Raw genomic sequence first — 27,638 nt, 5'->3', positions numbered from 1 at the left:
CAGATTTCCTACCTTGGTCGACTTGAGCGATCCGAAACTGTCTGTTTTTATGCCACGTGCGCCCCGCTGAGAATAAGTACGTATGCAAATATGATTGTGCATCCCTGACTGTGTGTCTCAGTATTATTTTGACAGAGCACCTCCTGCTGTTGATTTGTGTGAATGATTCAGAGATCAACTGAGCTCATAAATAATGTAGAGGACATGCGTTCGCCGGTGAATATTTCATAGTGTGTGAAAGTGAGCAGAAACGCTCGGATTGTCGTTTGGCATCGGCCAGTCTGCTCTCAGAGAGAAAAAAGAAAACGAGAGAGAGAGAAGTGTCGACAGGGGAACATTACAGCAACCGCTTCCTTTTTGTTTTTGTCATTTTAGTTCGAGAACAACCTGTGGCACTTTTATTTCTTGCGCTACAGCAGCTTTCACAAACCCACAACACTTTATACCAAAAGCTTCTTTACTGGAAAACACAATTATCACAAGTGTGGCTAAAACTGACAAAATGTTGGACAAAAACTTTCAGATTTTGTCCAGGCACCATGTTGGTTCCCTGACAAATGGACCACATCAATACGAGTCAAGTTAATATTTATTCAGTTTCCTTTAGAGGTTGGTGTCTGGGTTTTTTGATCAGGATAATAAACGTTAGTGGTTTGATCTGGGAACCAAAGTTAAGGATCTTTCCAATAGTAGGAAAACATTATCTATTGGTTGCTGCATTGCAATTCTAAATAATCGACGTTTTAAGTATTACATCAAATCAGTTTTTTCTGTATTGTAAATCTCAATGTCTTGTGCTAAAGTGTCCAAGTCGGTTGCTTATATCTCTAAATACTTTATGTTTTATTGCAGATAGAAGCTAAAAGTCCAAAACAATGGAATAAAACAACCTTACATCGTCCAGTTAGCCTTCCTGTTGTTGCCTGAAGCTCGTAGACACTCCTCTGGGTGGAGATTTGCCATCAGTTATTATTGCAGAAGTTATTAAATTGGGGTAAATTTGTTCATAATATTAACAAAGGATGCATTCCCACCATCCTTGTATAGATCAAAAAACCAAATTCTGGTTCAAACGGAGATGTGGATGCAAGTGAACCAGATACCGCTCCAAAAGCAGGACATTCTGGGTAAATACAACCAAAACAAACGCATGTGACTAGCGCCAGCGGGAGAGGCGACTCGTGTTCTTTCACCAGACAAAAGTGAGATCCTACAACTGCTAAAATCTGACGCTGCTCCACTATTGGTTACATTTAGTGAAGAAGGAAGTTGAGTTCAGTGTCTTCTTCTGAGGTTATAGTGTCACTTCTTTCAGTGGTTCTCGGGGCAGCGCCTCCATAGGTGAGGAGGGGAACGGCTTTTTCAAATGGATTGCGCAATATGAACAGAAATTGCATCAGCTGAAAATGGAACAAATGTCGCTGTTTTGGTCTCAAATCAAAATCGCAACCAACCAAGTCTACCAAACGATCTGGCGAGAAAACACCCTAAATGATGTCAGATCAGGTTCGATGAATCCCAGCCCCACAAAAGATAGTTGTTTTATTTGACTTATTTAACAACGACAGTGTTCGTTTCTAGATTCCTATTAGTACACAAGGCAGTCGTCAACTCTGCTATGGTACATTACCTCCTCAGAGACACACACACACACCTTTTCCCCTGGAGAGAAAATCAGGCAGATTTGACAGGACGGGCTGATATGAACAAGTGAGCAGCAGGATAAAGAAGCAGTTCCTGCAGACAGAACATCGCTGCAGGTGTTTGAGTCTGTGTAGGTTTTAAGTAAGTGCCTGCTGCAGCCCATTAAACATGCGATCCGAACCTGGATTAGGTGTTTGCGTTTGCGCGTGTTTGTCAAATTGATGTGAAGCTCACAGTGAGGAGAGGGAGCGATGTGAGCAGCTCTGCTGTTTGTCAGGCTTACATAAGCCCTGCCTCCTTTAGTGGGAGTTTTCTCTCTCAGGCTTTGGGTTGATGGAAAATCACATTGAATCTCATCTGTCTTCCCCGATCAGCCAGTCAACTCGTCACGTTGAGTTTTGTTGCGTGGGACCTTGCTCGACTTTTTTCCACTTTGTGCCCTTTTATTTATTTATATTTTGTCACGCTAAACGTGCCCTTGATGTTAAAGTGGCTGACATTTGCATTTTGGCTCGAGTAAAACGTGACAATTCGTAAGAGAATTTCCCTTTTTAAACAATAGGCATTGTTTTTCCTGGCAAGATTGTTATTGTTAATAATAATACCAGTTGTAGCAATAATGATAACACCAATAGTGGTAATACTAGTAAAATAGTGGTTGTATTTTTGAATTAAGAATACATATTTGAGTAAGATTGTTAAAACGTTCATTGCTCCTATGAATAAAAAAATGACCCATCATGACGGCTACTTTGGTTTTTCTTTCACGAGATTATTACAAGTAAACGATTTATTAAAATGATCATACACTCTGTCAAAACTTAAATTCACAAAAGAAAGCAGATGCATTTGAGCAACAAACACACACAAAAACACCAGTCATTCCATCTCATATAATCACAAAATGACAATAAATGACAAACTACATACCAGCCTCGGTTATGCGCAGGCAAGTCAGAAAGCAGGTTATATTTCCATTGTTGTGGCTCACGGATGCACTGCTGTACCTCTTCTTCTGTCCTGACAACAGTACTAACGATCTCCTCATCGCTTCCTTCTACAGTCTCTGAGTTTTTATACATTTAAAAAACAGATTTGACATTGACTCCTGGCCTTGCTCGTGAACGTACATCTTCCTGAACTTCCACGGCAATTCACGTGTCCACATACTGACGAAAAGCCCACTTTTCATCCGGTGAAAGCGTTTAATAAGTGTCAGAATCATGTTCTGCTGCCAAAACAGCAAAATCTAACGCAAAGAGTTGCAGAGCGGTGAAACCAGTCCCTTAAGGCTCTTATTGTGACTGTCTGAAGAAAGTTGGCAACCAACTTCTCTGTCTTCTTTTGTCTACTTGCTGGTTGCTGAAGCCGGTAACCAGGTAAACAAACTAAATCATTTAGAAAAGTCGATACGTACAGCTGAGAGTTCACCTTATCATCAGCCGACCGCAAAGTTATTTGTTCCCAGAGGATGAAACCAAACGCATCCTACAAAAAAAAATTTTCCACATCATAAAGGCCAAAATATTAGGACCATTGTAGATTGAAAAAAAGTTGTGGCACACAAATACCATCTCTACTATCTAGAATCAGAAATTTTCCAGGAAAAACTTGGAAATTTTGCTTCCGTCTAAATTTGATGGACAGGTCAATCATCATATTTTCATACTGTAATAGTTTGTTTACAAAGCACACAGCTGCAGTGCGTAGAATACACCCTGCAGTCAATACTACGATCCGTCAGACTTGCACATCGTCAGTAAGTTCTCATCCGGAACAAGAGTCGGTATCTGATTGGCTGACTCTTCACTACTGATGAACATCACCAGGGATCTCTTACCCCTACAGCTGCACCAGACAGTTTGGTTCCGTTTCACATTTTTGCCCCTCAGTAATCAGATTCATAATCGAGAGCGAAGACTACGTCAAGGTCGGCCTCCGAGCGAGTCCGACTGCGAGCGTCCCTGAACTACACATTACGGCGTGTAGTCGTTAATAAAAACTCGTCGATATGATTGTGTCTCAATTAAAACGGGATGTGGCGTGAGGCTCGGCTGGTTTCCAGTTGTCAGAAGTGAAAAATTAATATTGGTGCACAGTGTGGCCTGACCGACTGTAACACTGACAGAGAGAGACAGATGTTAGGGAGAGAGAGAGGAAGGAAGGGAGACGCACGCCGCATACCAAACACCCGCCGCTTCATTGTTGCACTGGGACACGTCAAAGTTTCGCTGTTCTCCTAATTAAAACCCTGATTAACCCAGCCCAGCGTGGCGTTATGGTTACCATGCTTCAGCCCTCTAGAACTGCCAACTCTCTATGACAAGGCCTCCAGATCCCAGAGATGGTATGATGCTCTTGGTTTGAAGTGTTGGATCATCAACTTCTTTTTGCCAAATGTGACACAGACCTTTGTGATCTGTTGGGTTTCCACTTTGAAACTCTTCAATGGCCTCCACTGATTTTTGGCAGGTCGACCACTTCTTGGAAGGTTCTACTGAGGTATTGAGTTTTCTCTGCTCTTATTGTAATTTACTGGAGTCCCAAATCTTTAGAAATGGCTTTATGACCCTTTCCACTCTGACATGGCCTACTTCATGTTGTCAGACAGGTTCTACGTGGCGAGGTGATTTCGTGATTCTCCAGTTTCAGCCGGCCTGGGTGTGGCCAATCAAACTGATCTTCATGAATGTGGTTAATCACAAGTAATCCATGAGTTATCTTTTTGGGTAGATTTAGGTGCGACTGGAAAGCAGAAACAAAAGAAATCTGTAAAGGGCTGCATTTGTTTTCGCCTCACTGAACACAGGAGCTGTAAATTTTTGTATATCTCAAATGTATCTCCACATTTTCTTTTGTGAGAAAGTTCAGCACCTTACAACATGTGAAAAGCACTGATGCTCGTCTTAACATCAATGCAACGCAGGACTAATCTGTTGGTAAATTATTTGAATTAAGTGATTAATAATTGGTGCTTAATTGATTTTTTTTTTTTTACAGAATTTGAAGTAGGTAAAGCTAAAACTATGGGTCTCACAGAGTCCTGGGGTAGAACGTATTTACAGACAAAGGGTCTATTTTTTATCTTTAATGCAACATATATTTGTGCATTTGTGGCTCAATTACAGCTGAGTGTTGCTTTTTTTCAGGAAATGACCCTTTTTGAAGCCACAAATAGGCCTTGATCGCTTAGTAAACGATTAATCGATTAGCCAAATGTATTTGATTAATGATACTTAGTTAATTACTGAATCATCACTAAATGACTAATAACTCAGTAAACAATTAATCTAGTGATTATAAGGGACTAATAAATTACTAAAGAGTTAGTTGATTAACGGCTTAAAAGATTAATTGATTCATTGTTTAGTATCTTTTTAATCAATTATTTGACGGTTGTTTGAATTATCTATTAATCTGATTGATCGTTCCAGCTCAGATAGGATGCATCCTGCATGGCGTCTGTCGGCGTTCGGGATGTAGCGGTTGCCCTTCTGGCTCAGCTATTGAAGTTGTTTCATGTTTTCCATGGGGCCCCCTGCGGTTCACCCGGCGGTTCGCCCGGTGGAGCGCTCTCAGGCAGCCCACAAACGGCCCACATAAAACACCCTGCGTTTGTTTGCGTGTGCACAGCAAATAGTGCCGGTAACATTTAAGGACGAGAAGATTAAAAACCGATGTTTGGCAGTTGTCGGTGCGAATGGATCAGAAGATGGGTGTGTGTGTGTGTGTGTGTGTGGGTGCGTGTGGCTTTTATTGCTGGAAACACAGCTGGGATTGTAACTGTGTCTGAAAAAAGTCCACTAATGTAGATTCCTGTGGAGTTTTTTCTTTTCATTTGATGACTTTGTCTTTATTTTTCCTTGTTTTCTGACTTGCACAGGTAAACGGTGCAGGCGGCTCAGACCAAACCAGCCGACACGCCCGCTGACCCCTGGCTCTGTCTGTTTGAGAGGCAATCTGATGACAGGACGTCAGACGACGGTGACAAAGGACGACCTGCTATGGCCAGTGGTGAGTAATGAAAACCTAAAATTACCTGACAAGACTTTGAGCAAATCCAGGTTGGTGATTTTCGGGATGAAAGATCCTCTGTTTCTGACAAATTTATTCCAGCAGCTGATGGTCCAGGTAACCTCGGAGCTGAGCAGAACCCTCTGAGCGTCCCCGTTGCTGATCATGGAGCCTGGGCCACAGCCATGAACAACCTGGGCATCATGCCTGTGGGCATCAGCGGGCAGCAGCTGGTTGCAGGTACTGCCTTCTCGCCACGTAAAGCCTTTCCTTTCATTGTGTCGAGGATTAAGTCTTTATCGCTGGCTACATGTGAAGATGCCTTTTTCACGTCTCCTTTTCTCTGAGACAATCAAATCAAACACTTTAAATCTGAACACATTTAATTATAAAAATGTACATCCTACACTCAGTGGCGCGGTTCTAACGTGGGCTTGTTGTCAAGATTTACACGCAAAGTAATGCTATAGGCCAACAAAAACAAAGGGTGAATAAATGGAAGGTAGAAGAAATACTATGTTCTTAGAAATGAAAATGTGAAAAGTGCAGAGATGCTCATGGTTTTCTGGGCAGCATTTGGTAAAATCGACTTTGTTCAGCTTTATGTTATAATGTTGTTCACCCAGAAACATCCCTGAAGTGTTGCCTTGACTTGTTCATGCATGTCGGAGAAATCTTTTAATCTCCGTGGCAACCATTCAAAACGCCTGGTTGGACTTAGCCCCGCCTTCGAGGCGCAGCTCCTCCTCAGAGCAGTTAGAAGCTTCCTTCTGACAGAGCAACTCTTCCCAGTGAATCCACCACTCAGCTCCTTCAGACTAGCCAGCAGCAGTTAGCAAACACCTGGAACTGTGGATTTTCTGAGCACATTATAGAAAGTAGTCCTCTGTGAAATGCCAGTAAAAACATTGTTAAAGGGTTAATAGAGGAGCCTGTTTGTCTGTTTGTCCTCAACACAGTCATCCAGACTTTGACTCCCAATATCAAGAACTTTTTGTCTGTTTGCTGTCTGACAAGACGACCAGTGCAAAAAGAAACAAAAAAGCAAAAACAAAACATAAGAATTTGTGAAATAATGATGCAGCACTTCTTTTCTTTCAACTGATTTTAAATTGCACACCAGAGATGCAAAGAAGTGGAGGGACTCTGAAGCGAGAGAATTTGCATTTGTGTGAATTTATCTGCAGCACCAGATGTTTCCAAGCCTTGTCCCTCTAATAAGCTTTACCGAGCAGAACTCGCTCCACAAACGTCCGGCGCTGCTCCTCTGTTGCAACGCTGCTTTCCGTCTTTTGAGATCTGCTTCCAGACATCCAGCTGTGACACTTTTTCTTCGGAATGCAGAAAAAAAAACGGAGATGTGTGCATCTGGAGTTATTCGATCCTTCAGTTTCTGTCCTTCTGCGACGCCCAAATGTTCTGTGATCCTAACAATGAATGTGTGAAAACTGTCCAAGAAACAGAAGGATTTATCTGTCCTGGGTCTCTCTGGGTACTGGCGTTTTAAAACATGACTGAACTCCAACAGCACAATATTTGTTCTCTACACAAATTTATTTTAAAATTTCTGTATAATTATGTGTTTGTTGCCAGAGTGTTTTAACATGTGGACCCGAATATGTTCTGTGATAAAGAAACATGCATGATGTCATCGTAGTGATGACATGATGCTCAGCTACCTTCACCTCTGGAAACAGCTGCAGACCTCCTCTTTTGCTACATGTGGGAACGTTTGGGAGAAATGTTCCCACATGTGGCTAAGCTACAGCTAGTTCCCCAACACTGCCATCAATGCTTATTCTAGTCAGCATAGCCACCGGTGGCGGGGGACAAACAGTTTTAATGTAACGATAAGTTGTTTCTCCGCCATTAGCACATTTAGCATTTGACCAAGCCCGCGACGCTATTGCTGCATTCAAGTGTGCTGTGCTGGTGCAGTTATCACATAGATTGGTAATTCAGTACATTTATGTCTGTGTTTGAAATACAAAAAAAAAAAAAACATTTCAAGTCAATTCAGTACCGTTTGTATCGGATCGGTACCAGCCGATATTAAACATCAGATATCGGTATCGGAGGTGAAAAGAGTGGATCGCGCGTCCCCAGTCTTAAGCTAACAAATTCTCTCACGGGAGGTTTGGCGTCTCTGCCGGCTTCAGGTTCTGGATATTGTTTTTATGAACCATACATAAAATCAGACAGAAAATTGTTCTGAGAATTAGTCGTACAAATTGCAGATTTGGGTTTTGGTGGAATCCTACAGGAGCGTCGACTGTTTCTCACACGATTAACAGGACCAAAGTCGTGTCCAGGTCACGTTCGGATGTTTGTTTCAATTAAAGATTAGTCTCAGAATAACGTTAAACCTCACGTCTCTGCGGCGCCCTGAACGCAGCCATATGTCTCGCCGCCAGGCTGCCGCCGCAGCTCACGTCTTTTGGCGGTTCCGCTTTAAGCCTTTTTTAAAATAATCACATTTACCGGGCTTAAACACTTATTTTTCTCCCTTCAAATCGTGGTTTTGTTTTATTGGGTTTTTTTTTTTTTGCATTTCTTTGCCCCGGATTTTGGCTGTGGCTGCCTCTGTGTGTGTGTGTTTGTTTTGCCTCTTTCTCTATCTCTTCCTGTGTTTGGCAGAGGCAGAGCCAGAGCTCGGAGCCAGACAAACGAACCTGGCTCGGCTTGATTTTTGGCTCTGAGAAAAGAGCCGAGAGCAAAAAGCGACCCCCGTGTGATTACGATGAATGCGTGACACAGAGATGTGCAATTTACCTGTCAGGGGGTTACAGCAGAAGGCACTTCAATGAGTTTTCATCGGACCTGAAGAAGCTCTTAATGCAGCAGCGGCTCTGATTTATGCTTGATTATCTCGCCGCATGTTTTTATTTCTCCTTTTGATAAGCCTGAAGATCTCCCAACATTATGCGTCTCCAATATAATTTTCCAAACGTGAAAGCACCGAGTGTCTGCAGCATTGACACTGCTTGGATGCTTAAGGGAAAAAAAATGTAGATATGTTAGGAATTACTGCGGTCGTCCCGAACAGCTGCTCACAAAACAAGACTCTCTAAAAAAAGTCACGGTTTTCAAAGCGGCAAGATAATTCACTAGAAACATAAACAAATAATTGTATAAGTGTTTAAAGGAGTATGATTGTAGCACAGCACATATGTGAGAATGACAATGCCAGACGGGCCAGTATATAGTGCCTGTTTGGAGTGTTGGTGAGGTAAAACAAACTGCCTGGCCTGACAAAGTGTTTCCACCTGGATTTTAATCAAACCAAAACGATACGAGCCTCTTGCTGGTTGTATTCTGCCTGGTTCCAACTGCCAACAGCCCCAATGAGGGGTGGCTGAAACCCATGTAGACAGACACGTCCTATGGTGGTGAAAACAGGTGTTAAACATGTTTGGTCCTCTTTAATTAAACGCTTGGATAGTCCGGTTTGTGCGGGGAGGTGTGAATGTGCAATCGAACTTTGATCCGGATCAAAACCTCAAACTCTGGTCCGCCTAAAAACTAATTTCCCGGAACTCCAGAGCAAATGTGTAATGTTAACGCCAAATGGAGAGGAGACTGCTCCAAAAGTAGGAACGAACAGCAGCGCTGGGCATTCTGGGCCGTCAAGAAATGTCCAATATATTAAAACTGGAACTATGAGTTTCTATTAAACTCCCTCAAGGTGTTTTGCACAGCTGAATGGTTGTCATGGAGATTAAAGGATTTCTCGAACATGCACTAAGAAATCAATAAACACTCCAGTATGTTTTTGATGAGGGAATAAAATGACAACATGAGGTAAAGGTAAAAAAAAAAAACATTGCTTTTACATAACATTGCTCCTTTAAAATCGATGTTCTCCGTCCAATCTGACCAGTTTGCACAAGTGAAACAGTATTTTGTCTTGATTTATATCAAATTAGCATAAGTGCTAAATTTCTCTCCTCATGTCAACAGGACATTTAGCCTCTGCTTTCCCGACTGCTCAGACCAGCAGCAGCAGTTTGAAAAAAAAAAAAAGAGAGCGAGAGAGAGAAGGAAAGGCTTTCACTGTGAATCAGGGCTGCATTTTATCAGTTCTCTGCACAGAGAAACAAAAGAAACATTTATTTCTATTAAATTACGACTCGGGAGGCGTTTATCACCTCCTCCTGTGACAGCCCCTCTCTCGTGCCATTTGAATCACAGTATTCGCGGAGGAGCTGCGACTCTGGGGCCGCCGTGCAGGAGGATTTTCTGCTGACGCTCTGTTCCTCCGCTCCCTTGTTATTGCAGTGTGGGAGACGGGGGAGCATGGAGGGGAGGGGGGGGAGGTGAGGAGGGGGGGGGGGGTGCTGCACCACCCCTCCTTCAGCCCCCACCAATGCCACTCCAGACAGGAGAGGCATTGCTGCTGTCGCCTCTGTTTTCTCATTGTTTATCTTCCCCATTCTTCTTCACTTGCTTTGTCCTGGAGAAAAGACACCCTGTTCTTCCCTCCCTCTCCTCCATTTTTTCCCCACAGGCCTATTTCAGATGATGTATTTTCAGTTTTGTGTTTTCTTTTTTCTTTTTGCCACAGATCCGATCTGCAGCTTTCTCGTTTCCCGTCTGTTACCTCCAAGATGATAGCGATGCTTTCTTATCTCTTTTGGTTTTCCTTCCTTTGTTGTCTGACCCACTTTTGAGGCTGGGATCTTTTTATGTTTGTGATAAGTTGGAGAGCAGTTTATTAATGTGCTGTATGGAGCAGTACTTATTAAACAGCACTTATTTGCTAAAAAAAACAACAAAAAAAGAAAAGAAAAATGAAGAAACTGAAGCAAAAGCCAGGAGACGTTGTAAGTGCGATGACAATCCTTTAAGTTGTCATGATGACCTCAGTTCTGCATTTTGTGGCACATGGACTGACTTGATGAAGCTTCGACCTGCCAATCATCTGTCTTACAGCAGGGGTGTCCAAAGTGTGGCCCCGGGGGCCACTCCAGGTAAATCTGAGGTGATTTTGTTCGGCCACAAGTCAAGAGTGGTGAAAAAAAAAAAAAATCTGAACAATAGATGACCCCAGAATTTGGAAATTTCAATAAGCCAACAATCTGGAGCCCTTCTTTAATGACGTGCAGATTAAACATTAGTTTATTGTTGAGAAGGTAAAAAAACCCTAAACAATCAAAACAAAAATCACATTCAGCTCATGTTTCATTTCGTGAATTTTGTGGCCTGCCTGTAGTTAAGTGTCGTAGTTTAGGTGGAGAGCAAAATGTCAAGCACCTGCACTCAAAGTGCACAAGCGTCAAACTTCAAGACGCGCTTAAAGCGTTCGAATCTTGTGCAAACTCTAGGTAAATCTTTAAAAAATCATATCAGATTGAGTGTTAGCACAAATTTAATGGTGTCAAAATGTTTCATCTCAAACGGTCTGTGTTGTTTGGTGTCGTTGTTCTGCTGTCTGTGCTACAGAGTCTCTGTGTATCCCGAGGTTTGACCCCGGACTGGGCCTTCTCGCACCAATCAACCCCATGATGGGAGGCATCGGCCTGGTCCCACCTCCACCCATTCCCCCCGACGTGCCTGTCGTCAAGGAGATCATCCACTGCAAGAGCTGCACTCTCTTCCCTCAGAACCCCAGTAAGAGCCGTCAGCCCATGTTCTGGAGGAGAGTCGTTTCTGAAAGAGGAAATTCAAAGCAGATTAACCACCAGAATATCGATAGACGTATCAAGTGCAGCCTCAATATTGTCTCACAAGTTGCAGATTTGTCCCAGTTTAGAAAACGATTAGTGACGCCTGTGCTGGTGGCTTCAGATCTGCCTCCTCCGTCGACGCGGGAGCGCCCCCCCGGCTGTAAGACGGTGTTTGTGGGAGGCCTGCCTGAGAACGCCACGGAGGACATCATCAGGGAGGTGTTCGACCAGTGTGGGGAGATCATCGCTATCCGGAAGAGCAAGAAGAACTTCTGCCACATCCGTTTCAGCGAGGAGTTCATGATCGACAAGGCTATATATCTGTCAGGTGAGCAACAGGCTCATATTTTATATTTTGACTTTATTAACGGGACGAAATAAACCAAAGCTGTACCGACGTGGGGGGATTTGGGGACAAGTTCAGCGTTACTTATAGCTATTTGTGATATTTTGATGTCAGCTGACTCCAAAGCGTCCACTGTAATATTACTTCTGACTCTGTTGATCATCGGCAGTATCTCTAACCGGCTTAGGGACAAAGTCAGTTTATCAAATGTGGCTGTAGAGTGGTAAAACCTCTGTTTTCTGGCAGAAAACTTAGGGTGAGAGATGATGTCAGACTCCAAGAGCCTACCATGCGGAAGACTCGACCTCTTATGAGAGTTAACCGCGCTTCGCTGTTTCTCGGACAGGGTATCGGATGCGCATCGGCTCCAGCACGGACAAGAAGGACTCCGGGAGGATCCACGTGGACTTCGCTCAGGCCAGGGACGACCTGTACGAGTGGGAGTGCAAGCAGCGCCTGTTGGCCAGAGAGGAAAGGCACTGGCGAAAAATTCACGAAGACCGCCTGCGTCCGCCGTCTCCTCCTCCCATCGTGCACTACTCGGAGCACGAGGCGGCGCAGCTGGCCGAGAAACTGAAAGGTGGGTCACGCAAAGAGGAACGTGGCCCCCGCGACGCCAGATTCACAGCTAAACGTCGTCCTGCTTGGCGCTAAAGGCCCAGGCAGTTCATTTTATTTTCAGGGCGAAGGAAACGTCGTCACTGCTTCAGCAGGGATAAAATCTGGAGGCGTTATGGATGCAGCGACGTTTTAGTTCAGGATCATGTAAAGATGACGCATAGGTTCACGTGTTTGAGTTGTATAATCTGCTGTTCAGACCACCTGCTGGGTGTAATACCAAATGCAGATGAATCTTTTAAGAGGCTGAACGATTATCGATCTTTGTCCCGTTTGTGGAAAGTGTAAGAGCACCGTTATAAACAAGGGTGTTTGTGTAAAGATGAATCAGGTTAATCTGCTTGTTAAATCGTGTGAATTATCATCAAGTCAATGGAAAGTAACTGGATTGTATATATGTGTGTTTTACATGTGGGAGAATGAAAATCTGAACTCATCAGCCTGATTACAGGGTTTCCAAACATCGTTTATTTCACAGGTTCACCATTTTCCAGACTCTTCCAGGTTTGTTTTTCCTTCCCTGCACTTTGTGCGCCGTTCTTGACATTTGAATCCTCAATATTCATCATGAGCTGCTTGGGCTGTGCTCTCATCTGTAGGGCCGACAAATCGCGGAAGAAGCCAGCGCCAAAATGTGTTTCCAATTTTCAGAGTGTGGTATAGGCCCTTTTCTTCATTTCTGCTTTTTTTTCCCCCTCACATCTGGTTTCACTTAGAATAAATTCATCTCAAAGTCTGTAAGGCTTGTACCTGTCAAACGAGGATTGAGGTGTTCAAGGATAAATCGATTACTTAAAGGAACATTTGTAAACCAATTTTGTTTGTGGGGCTTTTAACTGGAAATGACAGAATTTTTTTGGGTGTAAAGCAAAACTTATTTTGCAAGTACGTCAAAATAAGTCAAAACCTTGATGTTGAAGGAAACAAAACCAGATGGATGCGAGACAAAATGACCACCATGTGCGTTTGAATTGGGAGTACAGACAGCTGAAGGGCTCGTTTCCTCGTTCCCCCCTCCGTCCTGCTTCTAAATGTTTCACCTGCTTCCCCCGCACAACGGGAGGCTGCACAAGAAACAGCGTGGGAGTGAGCTGAATGAGGAGTGCAGTGAGAAGCCGAGGATGAGCGATTGTTTGTGGGGGAGTGTGAAGGTCAGCGCTCCTCCTCCGTCACGTATCCTCCGCTCGGCCCTGGGATACATGAACGAGCGCGGCTGCATATCTGCAGGGAGGAGAGCTTCTCCTCCTCTCTGGTTCCTTGAAAACGGGCGAGCTGGAACCGGTTGGGTAATTTAGTGTAATTCAATCTCATTGAAAACCAATCCACTACTTATTGCAGTTATTATACAGTGATCATTAGTTTCTCTTTAAACACGTGGTGAACCCAGCGTTATGTGCCACCCTGCGTTGTTGTGTGACGCGATAATAAATCGAACGACAGCAGGATAATTAACGGACTAACAAACGTTTGGTCTCTATTACATGAGGAACTCTTCTGTCGTGAGCCTCTCTGCATCTACCATATTTCACCATACCCTAGCAAATATTAGCAGTAATGCTAGGAAGTGTATGAACACGTCTGGAGTTCACACCTCAGACTTCAAATGCAAAAATAGTTTCAGATTAAAATGCTAATTTTCTACAGTATCAGAGGGCAGGGTTATGAAAAGTTGACTTCTTTTTTTTTTTTAGCTTTATGACATTATTATTCCCTCGTCAAAACCATTCCTGAAGTGTTGCTTTGATTCTTTAATGCATGCTTGAGAAACCCTTTAATCTCCCACTGCAAGCATTCAGCTGTGCAAAACACCTGGGTGGATCCAGCCCCGCCTTCAGGGACAAAGCTCCTCCTTCGAGTTTCCACATGGCACCCCTCCCACACTCAGCTCCTTCAGACTAGCCAGCAACAATTGGCAAATTGTTGTAGTCATCAAACACAGCAGCAGAGCTCATTACAGGAGCTACTTCTCAGTGCAAGCCTGATTAAAAACGTTGTTAGAGGGTTAATGGACAAGCCCTGTTGTGATGACTTCCTGAAGTCTGTGACAAAGAGTTTTGACTGCCCACATCATTTTGAATTTATAGCATTGCAGTAATTATTAGACAGACAGTAATTTGCAGTTTTACACATTTTCATATCAATATAAAATCACAGAGAATCTGAAAATATTTTTGAATCTCCTGTGTACTGCATACTTTTATACATCAAAAAAATAAATAAAAATAAAAACAGGAAAATACAGTGGAACACGTGCCAAAGTGTACTGGCCCAGACCGGTTAATGCTCATCCTTTCCAGCAGCGTTGCTACGGAGGGAGAACTCGCCAGTCTGCTTGTTTCTTTTCCCATCCCTGCTATATTTAGCCACGTTGTTCTCTCTACAGTCTCCTTTTGTTAAAGCGACAGAGCAAATACAATGGAGACTGTTCTATGGATGAGGTACTGAGTGGTGTAGTCAAAGTAGTTATTTTTTGTGGACTGGTCGTTGGAGCCTGTTGTTCCCAGATGACTGGCACTAACACTCACTAAAGGAATAAACACCAGCCAGTCAGAGGGGAAAAAGAATAACTTCAATCGCAAGAACAAACCAAGGCTGCGACGATTCAACGGAGAAAGAATTCGCCCAGCCGTTCGGTCAGATGACGCTCAAATACATGGTGTCCTTAAAGAGCCGGTGTATAAAGAGCGTCAATAGGGTGTAGATTGCAGCTGAACTGAATAACATTCTCTTGAGTCGAATAATTAATGTCTTTTATTGTCATGAATGAATGAAATGTGACATGCCCCTATCCCCAAAACAGCATTAGCATCTGGCTCGCCACAGACAACGCTACAAAATATGCAAAGAAACATTTACTATTAGAACATCCGTTCTCACATTTATTCTCTATTAAATGACTATTACATTTGTTTAGCATAAACACTGCCATATGCCTTTTTATGTTAGTCGGCCATGTTTTTCTGGTTACCAGTGTTCTCCACCGAAGGCTTCTGGAAAGTTCCTCCAGGCTTTCTCTAGATGAAAACGTTTTCATTTGGCGCTTTTGCTAGCCGTGCTAGTTTGAGGAGCGAAGCGGCCAATCGCAGCCAATCGGATGAGCACGGTGAACAACATTTCAACTTACATTTTATAATGAGTGTGAAACAGATTTAAAAATTTTGCGCTTTGCTAGTTTGAGGGGCTGAGCAGCCTAATAAATCTGACAACCAATAAGAGACATGTGCATGGCAAATAATATTTCAACAAGTTATTTTAACTTAGATTTTATGATAATGATTGAAAAACAAATCTAAATTCACAAACCAATTATTAAAATAAAAATGATATTAAAAAAATGTATGAATAAAAATTTGGGGTACATTTTTTGAACTTTTGATAGCTTTTCATTTTTCCCCACCACCACTTGGAAGACGCTGTGTTAAAGGACGAGGAGTTTAGGTGACACATGGCTAGTGTCCAAAATTTGAAAAAAATCCTAAAATTGAACGCTGAAATTCAGAAGCAATAAATCGAACTGCGAACGACATATAAAATACAAATGCCACCAATCATAACAGTAAAATTAAAGATAAAACTTCCCTTGTTTTCTGCTCCAGGCTGGTGCTTCGGTTTTATTCCTGTCTTCTGAGAAGCAGCAACCCGCCGCTTTGATTTGTTAATAGTTTGCTTCTCCATCATCCGAGCCCGTGTGCATCTCTTTCCCCTCGCCTCCCGTCCTGTAATACCTAAATAAACAAGCATGTTTTCTCTCTGAATAACCCTTTTCAATCATTCTTCCCGTCAGACAGCAGGGGAAATAAATTTTCATTCTCCCCTCTCTCATCGCCCGTTCAGCTGCGTCTCATTGTTGCGCGCTGTAATGTGACTGTAATCTGCTGCTGGGAATGAATGGGCCTTTATCAGAGCCGGTGGAAAGAGTCTTCTTACAGGTTGTGTTGCGCTGGGTATTGAGCTCATTAAGCGCCGTCTAATTCACTCTGTTCTGCGGGCTTCAGCCGCTCTGTGGCATCCTTCAATTATTATTCAAATGTGGAGGAAGAAAGCCGAAGTCGGAGGCCTGTGGAGGCTCGGCTCTCTGCAGCTGAGGCTGATTGTGGGTTAGGAAGTTGAAAAATCGCCAAAATGACTTTTGGTGAGCGGCGGCGGCTCATAGAGCAATGAGCAGTGAGGGGCTGCAGAGAGGGACTTTATCAATCACTTCCTGAGGTTGTGTTTGTTTAGCCAGGCTGAGAGTTAAACCTCAGATGAAGTAGTATTAAGAGAATACTCTGCATTTCATTGTCAAGAGCTGAGTCACAACTGAACAAAGTTAAGGTCAGTCGTGCATCCTGAACGTGACAGAACAATTCTAACGAGCTCCAAGGACGATGTCTCTTAGTATTGTATCGCGTGACTGAACTTCTCCAAGTGTGACTTAGACTTAGACTTGACTTTATTGATCCCTTGGGAAGACTCCCTCAGGAAATTATAGACTTTGATCCTGTTTCTTATTTAATGGAAATGCCACAATTGTGAAATTGTGTTGCTTCAAAATTTGCAGACAATCAACAAAACGCTGCGCACATTTATAACGGGGATGCCACTAATAAGAAAGTCACCAAAGATGGATTCGTTAAAAAAAAAAAAAAAAAAAGAAAATCAGGAATTGCTGGAAAAACAAAAGGGAGCAAAAGAAGTTACAAGTCAATGCAAACCCCACAGTAGTCAACTTTCTAGATCTGGTCAAACTGTTCGTCGCTGTTTCCACAGACGACAACAAGTTCAGTGAGGCCACGGCGGTGCTCTTCACTGGATCGACCGCGGCGAGGTCAACCGCCGGACCGCCAACCACTTCTACTCCATGATCCAATCGGCAAACAGCCACGTTCGCCGGCTGATGGGCGAGAAGGCTCTGCACGAGGAGGAGATGGAGCGAGCCAAGGAGATCTTTAAGAACGCCCTGATGGCCATATTGACACAATGTAAGTGTGCTTTCTAAATGCGATGCAGTCATGGTGAGAGAACGTTTGTAGGCTGACGATTGCATATCGCGAGGTAAAATGCACAAAACGGCGAGCTTTGCAGACATTAAGGTAAGCCAGACTTCCTCTCTTCAACGAGAGCAAGAGACACGATCCAGCAGTGATTCACTTTCATCTGAGTTGTGAGGCGATTAAGATTTGTCAGAACTTTCAACACAGCAGTATTTTGTTATTAAATCCATAGTGAAACTCCTGTCATCTCATCCCCATTCCCTACGAGAGCAGCGGAGTTGCTCTCTGCTGCAGGGCGTGGTGCCGCAACAGATTACAGAGGCGCACACCATAAAGACATTTTCAGCACATCGGCTTTGGAGCCCGTTCTCGATTTGATTCATTTACTCCGCGAGCATCTTGGCCCTGTCTCCATGACAACGCTCTTTCATCCGTCTCCCCATCAGCCGCGGTATCCGGAGCTCACCCTGCTGCGGCGATGACGGTCAGGAGTCTCAGAGGCAGCGGCGTGGCAACATCATGACCTTTCCACACCCAGGCCAGCGAAAAAGTCCAGAACACGGAGCCGCCAGGGACAGGCTGTTTTCTGTTGTCATAGATTAACCCAGCATGGAGCAAAGCCAGTTCAACATGTATTAGTCATCATCAGCTCAATGATTTTACTCTACAGGAGTAAAATCAGTTTGTGACATAAATGCCCTTCAATAATTTCAGTCACATTGATCCAATCAGCATCTTAGTTTCACATATTTTGATATTTTGAGTTTTTACTTCCATCATTTGGGAAAACTCAAAGTTCAGTAACTGAGTGTGTTCTGAGCTTAAAGGAAAAACACACCACTGACAGCTAACTTTGTTAGATTTAGCTATATCTTTATACACAAGGCAGTACTAAACTGTTAAAAGAGACAACCAAGGATTTCCTTCGATGACGATGATGTCGATTTTCTGTAGTCTGTCTGTAGTTGATGGCAGCGGAGGAAGTGAATGAAGCCGTTCGGTCCATGTTGGCCAGGCTTCCTAATATTTAATTGACATTAACAGCCGCCTCGTTCAGCTCGGCTCTTCTCGCTCCGCAGTGGAAACGGTTTACCGCAGGCATTTTCCGGTAAGCTGTATAGCATCGAATTGATCCGTTACATACATCACAAACGAATGTTAGCGATTGGGTAAAATTTAAACCTGCAGCAGTCCACACCTCCAAGAAGCAATCATTTCTCGACAGCAGAGAGCCCACCGTATCCCAGACCCTCTGAACCAAGCAAATCAGGGACAGGGTTTTTACCACACTTTAATCTGGTATATTTTTATGTTAATTTTATAAAATTATAATTATTCCAAGCTTAAAGACAAATGGCAACACTGAAGTCCATCTCGTGGTCCAAAGACGATGAGAAAGTACAGAGGGAGCCAGACAAAGCCACCTGAAACGGGGAAATATCTTCGATTTATCAAATCACATCACGTCAATGTTTGTGCCGCCTTGCCATGACAAACCCACCCACATTGAGCATGCACTGCGTTTTTAATAGAAAACGACAAATATTGTAGAATTGTGAGGCGAATAAACTCTCAAATATACAGATAAACATAACAAACCACAGAGACGAGTTCTTACTGCCAGCCACGAAGGGTCGGGAGATTTATTTACATCTTCTACCATGGATGCATCATTACAAACATTATTTCTCAAATTTCAAAGTCTCAAAATCAAAGTCCCCAAAATCTCTCCGTTCTTTGTCTACAGACATTCTTATAGCTTCCAATGACGTCGGTTTTGCGTCAAGATTCTGAGTGTGTTGGAGTGTGTTGGAGTTTCCACGAATTTCTTACTGACCTCTCATCTCTACATCTGCTCCTTCTCGGAACTGCAAAACAAGTCAATTAATAATAATAGTTGTTCTTATCTATCTAAACAGCTTACTTTCCAACCCGAGTTTTGGTCCAACATTTTGTACTTTCCAGATAAAACCAGGTCAGATCGACCTTTCTGGCCAGAAATCTTTTCCCTTAAAAACAACGCTTTAACGTATTTCTGCTCCGACACAAACCGTTTCTACGTGGATGTGCATCTCTGTGACTCCAGCAGCTTTGAGGGCTGCTCATGTTCAGTCTTTGCTGTCTCGTCTGTATTCTGACTTTAAAATCCTGTTTGGAGTGTCTGCTTTCAGCACATTTGCCCAGATGGAAATGGGCAAATCTGAAGGATGAATGACATGAAATCATATAGTCACGACTTCCCTGAGTCTGGCCCCATCCTCATTAGCATCATGAGCAGCTAGCGGTTAGCCACGTGTAGCATTCTCGCAGTTCTTTCTGTTGTTTTTAACAACATTACCCGAAAATCAAAGGTGATTGAAAAGTGGTGATGGCTTCTTGTTTGGCTGTTGTACCAAAATGTCAGCCAGCTTGACAAATATATCGTGGGTAGCACTTCCTGTGCTACACTCCTCCGAACCGACGTACGCCTTAGACGGTAGGTTCTGTTTTCACTGATTATATCCTAAATCCTGGACAGTAACCAAAGCAGAAAGTGTGTGTCATCAGTTTGCTTTTCATGTTCCTGTGTTTGAATGGTGGGGGAAAAAAGTACAAAGGGTAAGTACAGTGCTGCCAAAGTTTGGTTGTTGATTTTTATGTATATATATATATATATATTTTTTTTTTTATGTATATATATTATATATTTTATGTGTATATATATATATATATATATATATATATATATATATAATATATATATATATATATATATATATATATATATATATTATATATATAATATATATATATATATATATATATATATATATATATATATATATACATATTTTACTTTTAGTAGATACACATAAGAGATAACATTGATTACACTTTTAAATGTTTTGACTATTTTAATATGTTTACACAGAAATGTTCAGTAACAGCAAATGTGAAAGCAAAACTTTAAAGGCAACATTTTTGCACAGAATGGAAGAATACCATTACTTACCTATCTAATGTGAAAGTAACCGGCTTCATTTGACGTATCCGCGTCGTCTGAGAGGAAATGAAGTCAAAACCACCCTTATGGTTGACATGGTAACCATAAGGGTGGTGTCTGGAAGTCTTCTCCACCCAAAAAGCTGGTGGAGAATGAGCTGGAACACAACAAGAGGGGGGAGCGGGGCGAATCATTTTCAGGCCAAAATTTATGACGAGAATCTAAACGTTGGTCTTTCCGTTCTGGGATAAATGTTGCCTTGTCAGTCTTGAAGGAAGTGAGTCTGCTTTTAATGTAAGTACTGATGCACCCACCGGGGGAGAGACCTGTTCATCACACATTTACATTCATTTTATTATTTAATTATTTAAATTTTTTGGGTGGTGTTGTGACGCTAACCATTAGCAGGAAACACAAACTCAGGTCAGGACCCATGTTGGACCACCGTAAAACGTTCACCAGACTCCTGATTTGCTATTGTACAGTTTCGCTTCAAAAACCCAAAAAGGTTGACTGATGCAGCAATATTCGCAGCAAGTGTTGTTCACAGACAAATATCAATCAGAGATGTCTTTTTGTCTAGTTCAGGGCTTTTTTTACATTTCACGCTAAAACCAAAGCCTAAAAATACAACCAGCTACAATGTTGTATTTAGTTTCATACTTTATCTCAATGTATAAAAAATACAGGTGAAACAAAAACCTGTTCTATACTGACTAAAACTGTTTTTAAAACTATGTTTTAATACCCATCTTGTTTGGACTGGAATGTCTGTAATGAAATGAAATCATGATGAAGATAGCTGGCTTTTTTCAAACAGTTATTCTCTTTTTGGAGCCTATTTTTTTCATTCAGCCTCCTCTGGCCTTTGTAATTTGTGAGTCTTCGAAAAGTAAAACCATTCTCTTAATAAAGAAGAGGATTTCCTCTTAAAGTTTTAGCTCAAACATTATTATCCATCCTTTCACAGAGGAGTCGTTTATGTAATAATTTATTCCCTCTGGTTTTGGATTCTGTGCAGCTGGAAGGAATTTTGCTCTTTATCTTACTTTGTACTGTAAAAAAAAAAAGTAAGTAAGTAAAAACACTATTCAGGGTCTTAATAGTTGAAATAACACGAGGGCTGTATTACTCCCAAATCGCAGAGGAATTGAAAAGGAGGCTTAAAGAAATTCAAACCGTGTCTCCCATAGACTGTAATGGGCAAATATCAATTCTTTGACTCCAACATCCGTCCAACCAGCTTCCTAATCAGAGATTTAATGAGCAGGGGGAACAGCAAACCATGATAGTCTCATCCAGGACTATCATGGTTCTGATCTTTCATTTGCACACAATGAAAGATCAGAACGAAATTTCAAAATTCAAAGCAAGAGCATATATTCTGCTGATTATCCCTACTGACATTCTTGTCCCCGACTTATCCATCTGATATCCAGTTTGATTTTTAAAAACATTTTGTTTGGGTTCCAAACACAAATAAAATTCTGAGTCCTCATCTCTTTGAGCCTGAGTGTCTGAATCCAGTGAAACACAGACGTGTTTTTAGTCAGTCATGGTAAGATAAACCAGACTGTTGGGAAATTGGCTTTTATTTTACGTGAATTATTTCTGAGCGGTCAGAAAAGTCACAAACTGCATTACCAATAGCCGTAAAATGACAGACATTCGAATTACAAAATAATTTGCTTAATGGTAACGTGTCAATTTCAGAAAAAAAAAGTGCTACCCAAAATTACAAATGCAAAGTTGTGTTTTTCCGACTAGCGGTAAAATCATCAAAATTTCGAGTACGCTCGTAACAGAAATGCAGCGACAGAGATCACGGTTCAGAATTTGCATAACTTATTGGCCCTCTCTTTTGATCACTCAGACTTCTCCAAACAAGTAGCATACTGACCATTCATAATTACTCAACACAGCCCCACTTTGAAGAGCAGTTGTCATTGTTTCTCTGCTAATTGCCTTGAAACGAACCACAGATTTGTGAGGACGGGCTAAACCCAGCATGGTGAGTGTGTGTTCATGGTCTCTCCTCTGTTTGGGTGCAGGAGCCTCTAGTCAGAGCTGCAGTGCTACATAAATGGCTTATTTTGTCTTGACTCCCTCCTCCTCCTCCTCCCCCGTTCCTCTTCCCTGTTCACCTCGAAGTCGAGCAGATCACCGCCATTTTCACGGCCGCCACCAGGCAAAAGGCATGGGACCATTTCTCAAAAGCGCAGCGCAAGAACATAGACATTTGGCGCAAGCAGTGTGAGGTTGGTACGCCTTCTTTCTGTTCTCTCCTCCCAAAACACCGCAGGCCCGCCGCTTTCTTCTCCGCTGTCACCCGCGAGTCCCCCTGGGAGAGCGCTGACAGACAGGGGCCCCCGTCTGATCTGTCAGAGTCGGCAGCCCCTGTTGTTGTTTTACCGGATGTTTTTCCTCTCGCAGACAGACAGACAGACACACACAGACAGAAAGGTAGCTGCCTGTGATCCCGGGCCTCTCCTCCTACCAGCTGGGGAACCACGAAGCATCTGACGTCTCTTGGAAAGTGTGAGCCGCTGCCATGGCAACAGTGATTTCCAGGATTGGTCTCTGATCAATTATTCATCCAGAATTAATCAAGATAACGAGCGTGAACACAAGGAGTCGGCGTGGAAGAGGGGGGAACGGTTTCAGTGAGAGCTGCCTCCGGGTTCAGACGGATGCCACCGCCTGGACTGGGCACGGTGGTGGCTTCATGCTGCGGTGGTGACGAGGGCTGAAGCTATTAATTGGGATGAGTCGATTATTAAAATGATTGCCAACTAATTTAGTAATCGACTGATTGTTAGCTGGACTGTATGGACTCAAAAAAAGGCCTAAAATTCTGTAAAACAAAATCTCCTGTTAAAGGGACAGTGTTGTAGAAAATCGACCCTTTCTAGCTTTACGTCATGTTATAATGTTATTTTTAATGCATGTTTGAGAAATGCTTTAATCTCCATGGCAACCATTGAGCTGTTCAAAACGCCTGACTGGACCTAGCCCCGCCTTCCGAGGACAAAGCTCCTCCACTGAGCTGCAGTTTCCACTCAGCTCCTTCAGACTAGCCAGCAGCAATTAGCAAACACCTGGGAGCTCATCATAAGAGCTACTTCTTAGTGAAACACCAGTAAAAAAAGGGTTGATACAGCATTGTCTTCCTGCTCTTTCAGAAAGAGCAGGCGTTTCTTAAAGAGACAGAGGCCCAATTTCAAGGCACCAAATTACAAAGTCAAATTTCTTTTAAGTCATATTTGATATGTATACATCAACTAAAGGAAACATAGTTACTTGATTGTGCTATAAAATGGCACTTTATGCCTTGAAAACACATTCAAACACCTTTTGCTGTCTATTTATGAACCAGTTAATCTAGAAAAAAATAATCAACAGATCAATCCTACACTGTATTGACATTAAGTTGTGCAGAAAGTGCAGAGCTTTCTTTGAGCTGCAGAATACTGGAAAGCAAGAATGCTGTAAAACAATAAAAAACTAAAATATAAAGTGAAACAAAGAGAGTTATGTGAAGCACTTTAAGAATTTAGAAACTACAGACGGTTTAATCGACTTGCTGGTGTGAATAACGCCTCATAGTGAACAACTGAAAATGTTTAGTTTGGTGTTTAATTCGTTCAGGCAGGACTCTGATCTGGAAGCAGTTCAGATATGAACAATTCTCTTTCATTGGCTTTGATAAAGTCTGTGTAGGCGTTGAACTTTTTCACATCCGTTTCGCCAAGACTGATGACACTGATGGGTTTTATAACCCCTATCGTCATGGTGAGGACCACAGCAACATCCGTTTTTACATCAACTAAACCAGCTTCTCTGTTGCTGCAAGAAAAATAAAAAACAAATAAATAAACGTCCCGCCCCACAGCATGACGGTGCCATGGCCGTGTTGGTTTTTTAAAAATCCAGACGGTGCGTTCAGAGTGATGTGGAGCTAAAGTTATGCCGAGATTAAATTGAATATCAAACTCCTAACATTTGAAGGCAGCTGGTTGCAATGAATTGTAGTTAAAGATAGAATACTTTTTTTTTTAATGCCACATTTTCAGATTTTATATTTTTTTTAATGCAAAATCACACACTTCTTTTCCGATTTAACGACACGTGAAAAGAGAGAGGTTTCACTCCTCATCTGTAGAAAAGATAGTTTTGTTTCCTGTGAGGAGTCAGGTTAAAACAGGCGACTTTTGAAGAGCTGATAAGTCACCGGCCAGGTGGGGGTCTCATGTTTTCACTTCTCTGCTCTCTACTTGTATCTCACAGGCATGTGCATGACTGATCAAGTCCACAAACTCTTTGTTCCTGGGAATCTGAATTGTAACATTGCCGCAACCAAGTAATTGTTTAGTTTTGTAAAATGCCATGTAAGCCGTGTATATATATATATATGTATATGTGTGTGTGCTGTGATGTTTCAGGAGCTGAGAAATGCTCACAGCGAGGAGATCATGGGCATCAGACGAGAAGAAGAGATGGAGATGTCGGATGACGATTCGGATGATATCCCCAACAAGAGGATGCGCACTGAAGAAAATGGTTTGATGAACCGTTATGTCATTAAGGGGGCAGTGTTATGTGTTTTCCCGCCATATATTGCTATAGCACAATCAAATTACTGTGTTGCCTTAAGTTGTCATAAAATATTCTATATATCAAATTTAATGCTAAAAAAATGTGTCATCTTGAAAGTGGGCCTCTGTCTCTTTAAGAAGCTCCTGCTCTTTCTGAAGCTCCGCCTTCAGGAAGTCACCTCAACATGGCTCCTCTGAGAAACTTTTAACAATGCTTTTATCCTGAGAAGTAGCTCCTGTAACGAGCTCAGCAGATACGTAGTTCCACCAGATGTTTGCTAATTGCTGCTGGCTAGTCCGGAGAAGCATTTTTTTAAAACTACTTTGTGAACTTTTTGTAAGGGAGTGGTGCTCTTTGAGGCAGAAGCTCAGAAGCTTGAAAAACTTGAAACTGAGCCGCTGCCTCAGAGCCAGAGCTCGGTCCACACAGGTGACTTAATCTCCATTAAATCGTTTAATGGAGATTAAAGGATTTCTCAAACATGCTTGAAGAATCGAGGCAACACTCCAGGTATGTTTCTGACGAGGGAAAACACCATAAATCCAACTGCCCCTTTAAAAAAATATTTCCAATTGCAAAATAAATAAATAAATAAGAAACTTCCTAGCTGACGTTGCGTTGCCTCCTGCAGGTGTGTGTGACCAGACCCAGGCCTCCCTGAAGGAGGAGAACGACTCGCTGCGCTGGCAGCTGGACGCCTACCGGAACGAAGTGGAGCTGCTGAAGAAGGAGCAGAGCAGAGTCGGCCGGCCGGACGACGACCACGCTCACACACAGCCACACGCTCACAGCGCCGAGGCGCAGATCCAGCTGCTGCAGCAGAGCATGCACAACATGCAGCAGGTAGGGGCTGCCATCTTGGATTGATCTGATTCGCTCTGGAATCAGCCTTCACATCTGTTGTAGGGTAACACTTCACTTCCATCTGGCCTCCTTCACTCTGAGTGAGAACAAGATTTTCAGTTCAGCAGCTGAAAGTGTAACAAGTGTTGCAGTTTTGATCCCCAGTCGAACCGAGTCATCCTCAATCTGATGTGGTGAAGTTGTTTAAAAAGTTATATAAACAGCCGGCTAAATTTACACACACACACACACACACACAAATTGTGGTTTCTCCCATAATGCCCTACTCCTTTGAATCCACAGCTCAGAAAGCTTTGTTAGTTCACATCACTTGTTTGGCACAAGCCGGCCTGATCCGACCCGACTTCCTGTCCAACTCAATCTGAAGTGACAAGCCTGAAGGGACGACCACCAACACACACACGAACACGCACACACACACCCACACCCACACACACACACACACACACACACACACACACACACACACACACACACACACACACACACACACACACAGTCACCCTGCTGTCACGTCTTGTTGTCACCTGCTGCTGTTTTACTTCCCAGACGGCCGCAGCCAACAAATTAGGAGATTTGTTAAGTACAGTTTTCCGTTCCGTCTCTTTAACGCAGAACCTTGCAGAAGTACTCATATTTCATCGACTTTTCACATTTTTCACGCTTCTATGTGGCAAATTGTGCGTTATTGTGAAGTGGAGGAACACATGCTTTGTATTCTGTAGGTTTTTGCTCTACACCTCCAACAGCTTTGCAGTTTTTGGAAATATTTATTTTCAGACCCTCAATCAGATTTTCACTCCACACCCTCTAGTCAACTTCCCCCGTCGCTGCTGAAGAAAAGCATTCCCGCAGCATGATACCACCACCACCATGTTTCACTAGGTGATGGATTTGTCCATGTTGATGCGCAGAGTTTTGCTCATTAATCTTGATTTTTTTTTTCTTTCTTTCAGGAACTCCTTAGCCTGCAGGAGAAGCTGTCGAGTAAAGAGACGGAGCTGGAGCAGGCGAGAGAGGAGCACCACTACCTGGAGATGGAGGTGCTGTCCCTCAGAGAGAAGGTGAGTGCTCACTGTCGCACTGCGTCTGGATAACAAAGATCACCCTGATAACTTCGGCCTCCAGAGCCGTCTACCTGCCATTTTGTGATCAAAATGAGCTATTTGAATTCAAGAGCGGTAGTGCTGAAGGGATTTCTCATATCAAGTTGAACTACTTGGCTTCACTTGATACTTAGCTTAGCTTGATATGAACTACTTATTGATATGAACTACTTAGCTAAACTACTTAGTTTGATACGAGCAAATTAACTTGGTTTGACACATAGTTCAGCTTGATATAAGTACTTAGCTTTGCTTAATATGAGTTACTTAGTTATTTTGCTTAGCTTGATATGAGATAATTAGCTTGGTTTTTTAGCTTAGCATAACTTGTTAAATATATTGAATATTCTATATATTGTTATATATATATGTATATATATATATATATATAAACTTAAAAAACAATATACATATATATATATAAAATCATTGATGATTATTTTCAGTATAATATTCTAAATCTTGTTTAATTTTAGCTGCAACACAAAATATTGTTGCTGTCTGGGTTTAAGTATAAGCAACTATATGAATTTTAAAAATCTTTGGCGTAAATACGACATTACTCTGAAACCAAAGAAACAACCTTGCAATCATCTGCATAAAGATGACATAGAATAACTTTTTTCACCCAGGTTTAAAATATTTGAGCTGTTCATATTTGCCTCTGCCTTTATTTCTCGTCAATGTGTCGTCTTGGCTTTAACGAGTCCTGGTCCGTTTGAAATGTCAGAAACAGCGTCCAGCCCAACCAACGACGAACGAACAGCAAGAGTCTGATCAAACTTTGTGCCATTGTGGGTGGCGGCTGCAGTTTCCTCAGTCCTCTTA

The 27,638-nt window shown here is 42.4% G+C and overlaps 1 protein-coding gene across 1 annotated transcript in view; it reads left to right on the top strand.

The window, feature by feature from the left end:
* Window positions 1–27,638, top strand: part of LOC129379297 (ecto-NOX disulfide-thiol exchanger 1-like) — a 72,646-nt gene that overhangs the window by 39,081 nt on the left and 5,927 nt on the right. The window contains 11 exon segments of the mRNA XM_055060000.1: window positions 5,528–5,658; window positions 5,761–5,898; window positions 11,101–11,268; window positions 11,446–11,652; window positions 12,017–12,250; window positions 17,038–17,073; window positions 17,076–17,249; window positions 22,396–22,502; window positions 24,687–24,804; window positions 25,472–25,683; window positions 26,661–26,768. Coding sequence (XP_054915975.1) covers window positions 5,649–5,658; window positions 5,761–5,898; window positions 11,101–11,268; window positions 11,446–11,652; window positions 12,017–12,250; window positions 17,038–17,073; window positions 17,076–17,249; window positions 22,396–22,502; window positions 24,687–24,804; window positions 25,472–25,683; window positions 26,661–26,768 — 1,512 coding nt within the window. The 5' untranslated portion in view covers window positions 5,528–5,648.

The sequence above is a fragment of the Poeciliopsis prolifica genome, unplaced genomic scaffold, assembly GCF_027474105.1.
Source record: "Poeciliopsis prolifica strain line A6 unplaced genomic scaffold, Auburn_PproV2 SCAFFOLD056, whole genome shotgun sequence".
In the NCBI taxonomy this organism is placed as follows: domain Eukaryota; kingdom Metazoa; phylum Chordata; class Actinopteri; order Cyprinodontiformes; family Poeciliidae; genus Poeciliopsis; species Poeciliopsis prolifica.
The sequence above is the reverse complement of the archived record's forward strand: the minus strand, read 5'-3'. Positions and strand labels throughout refer to the sequence as shown.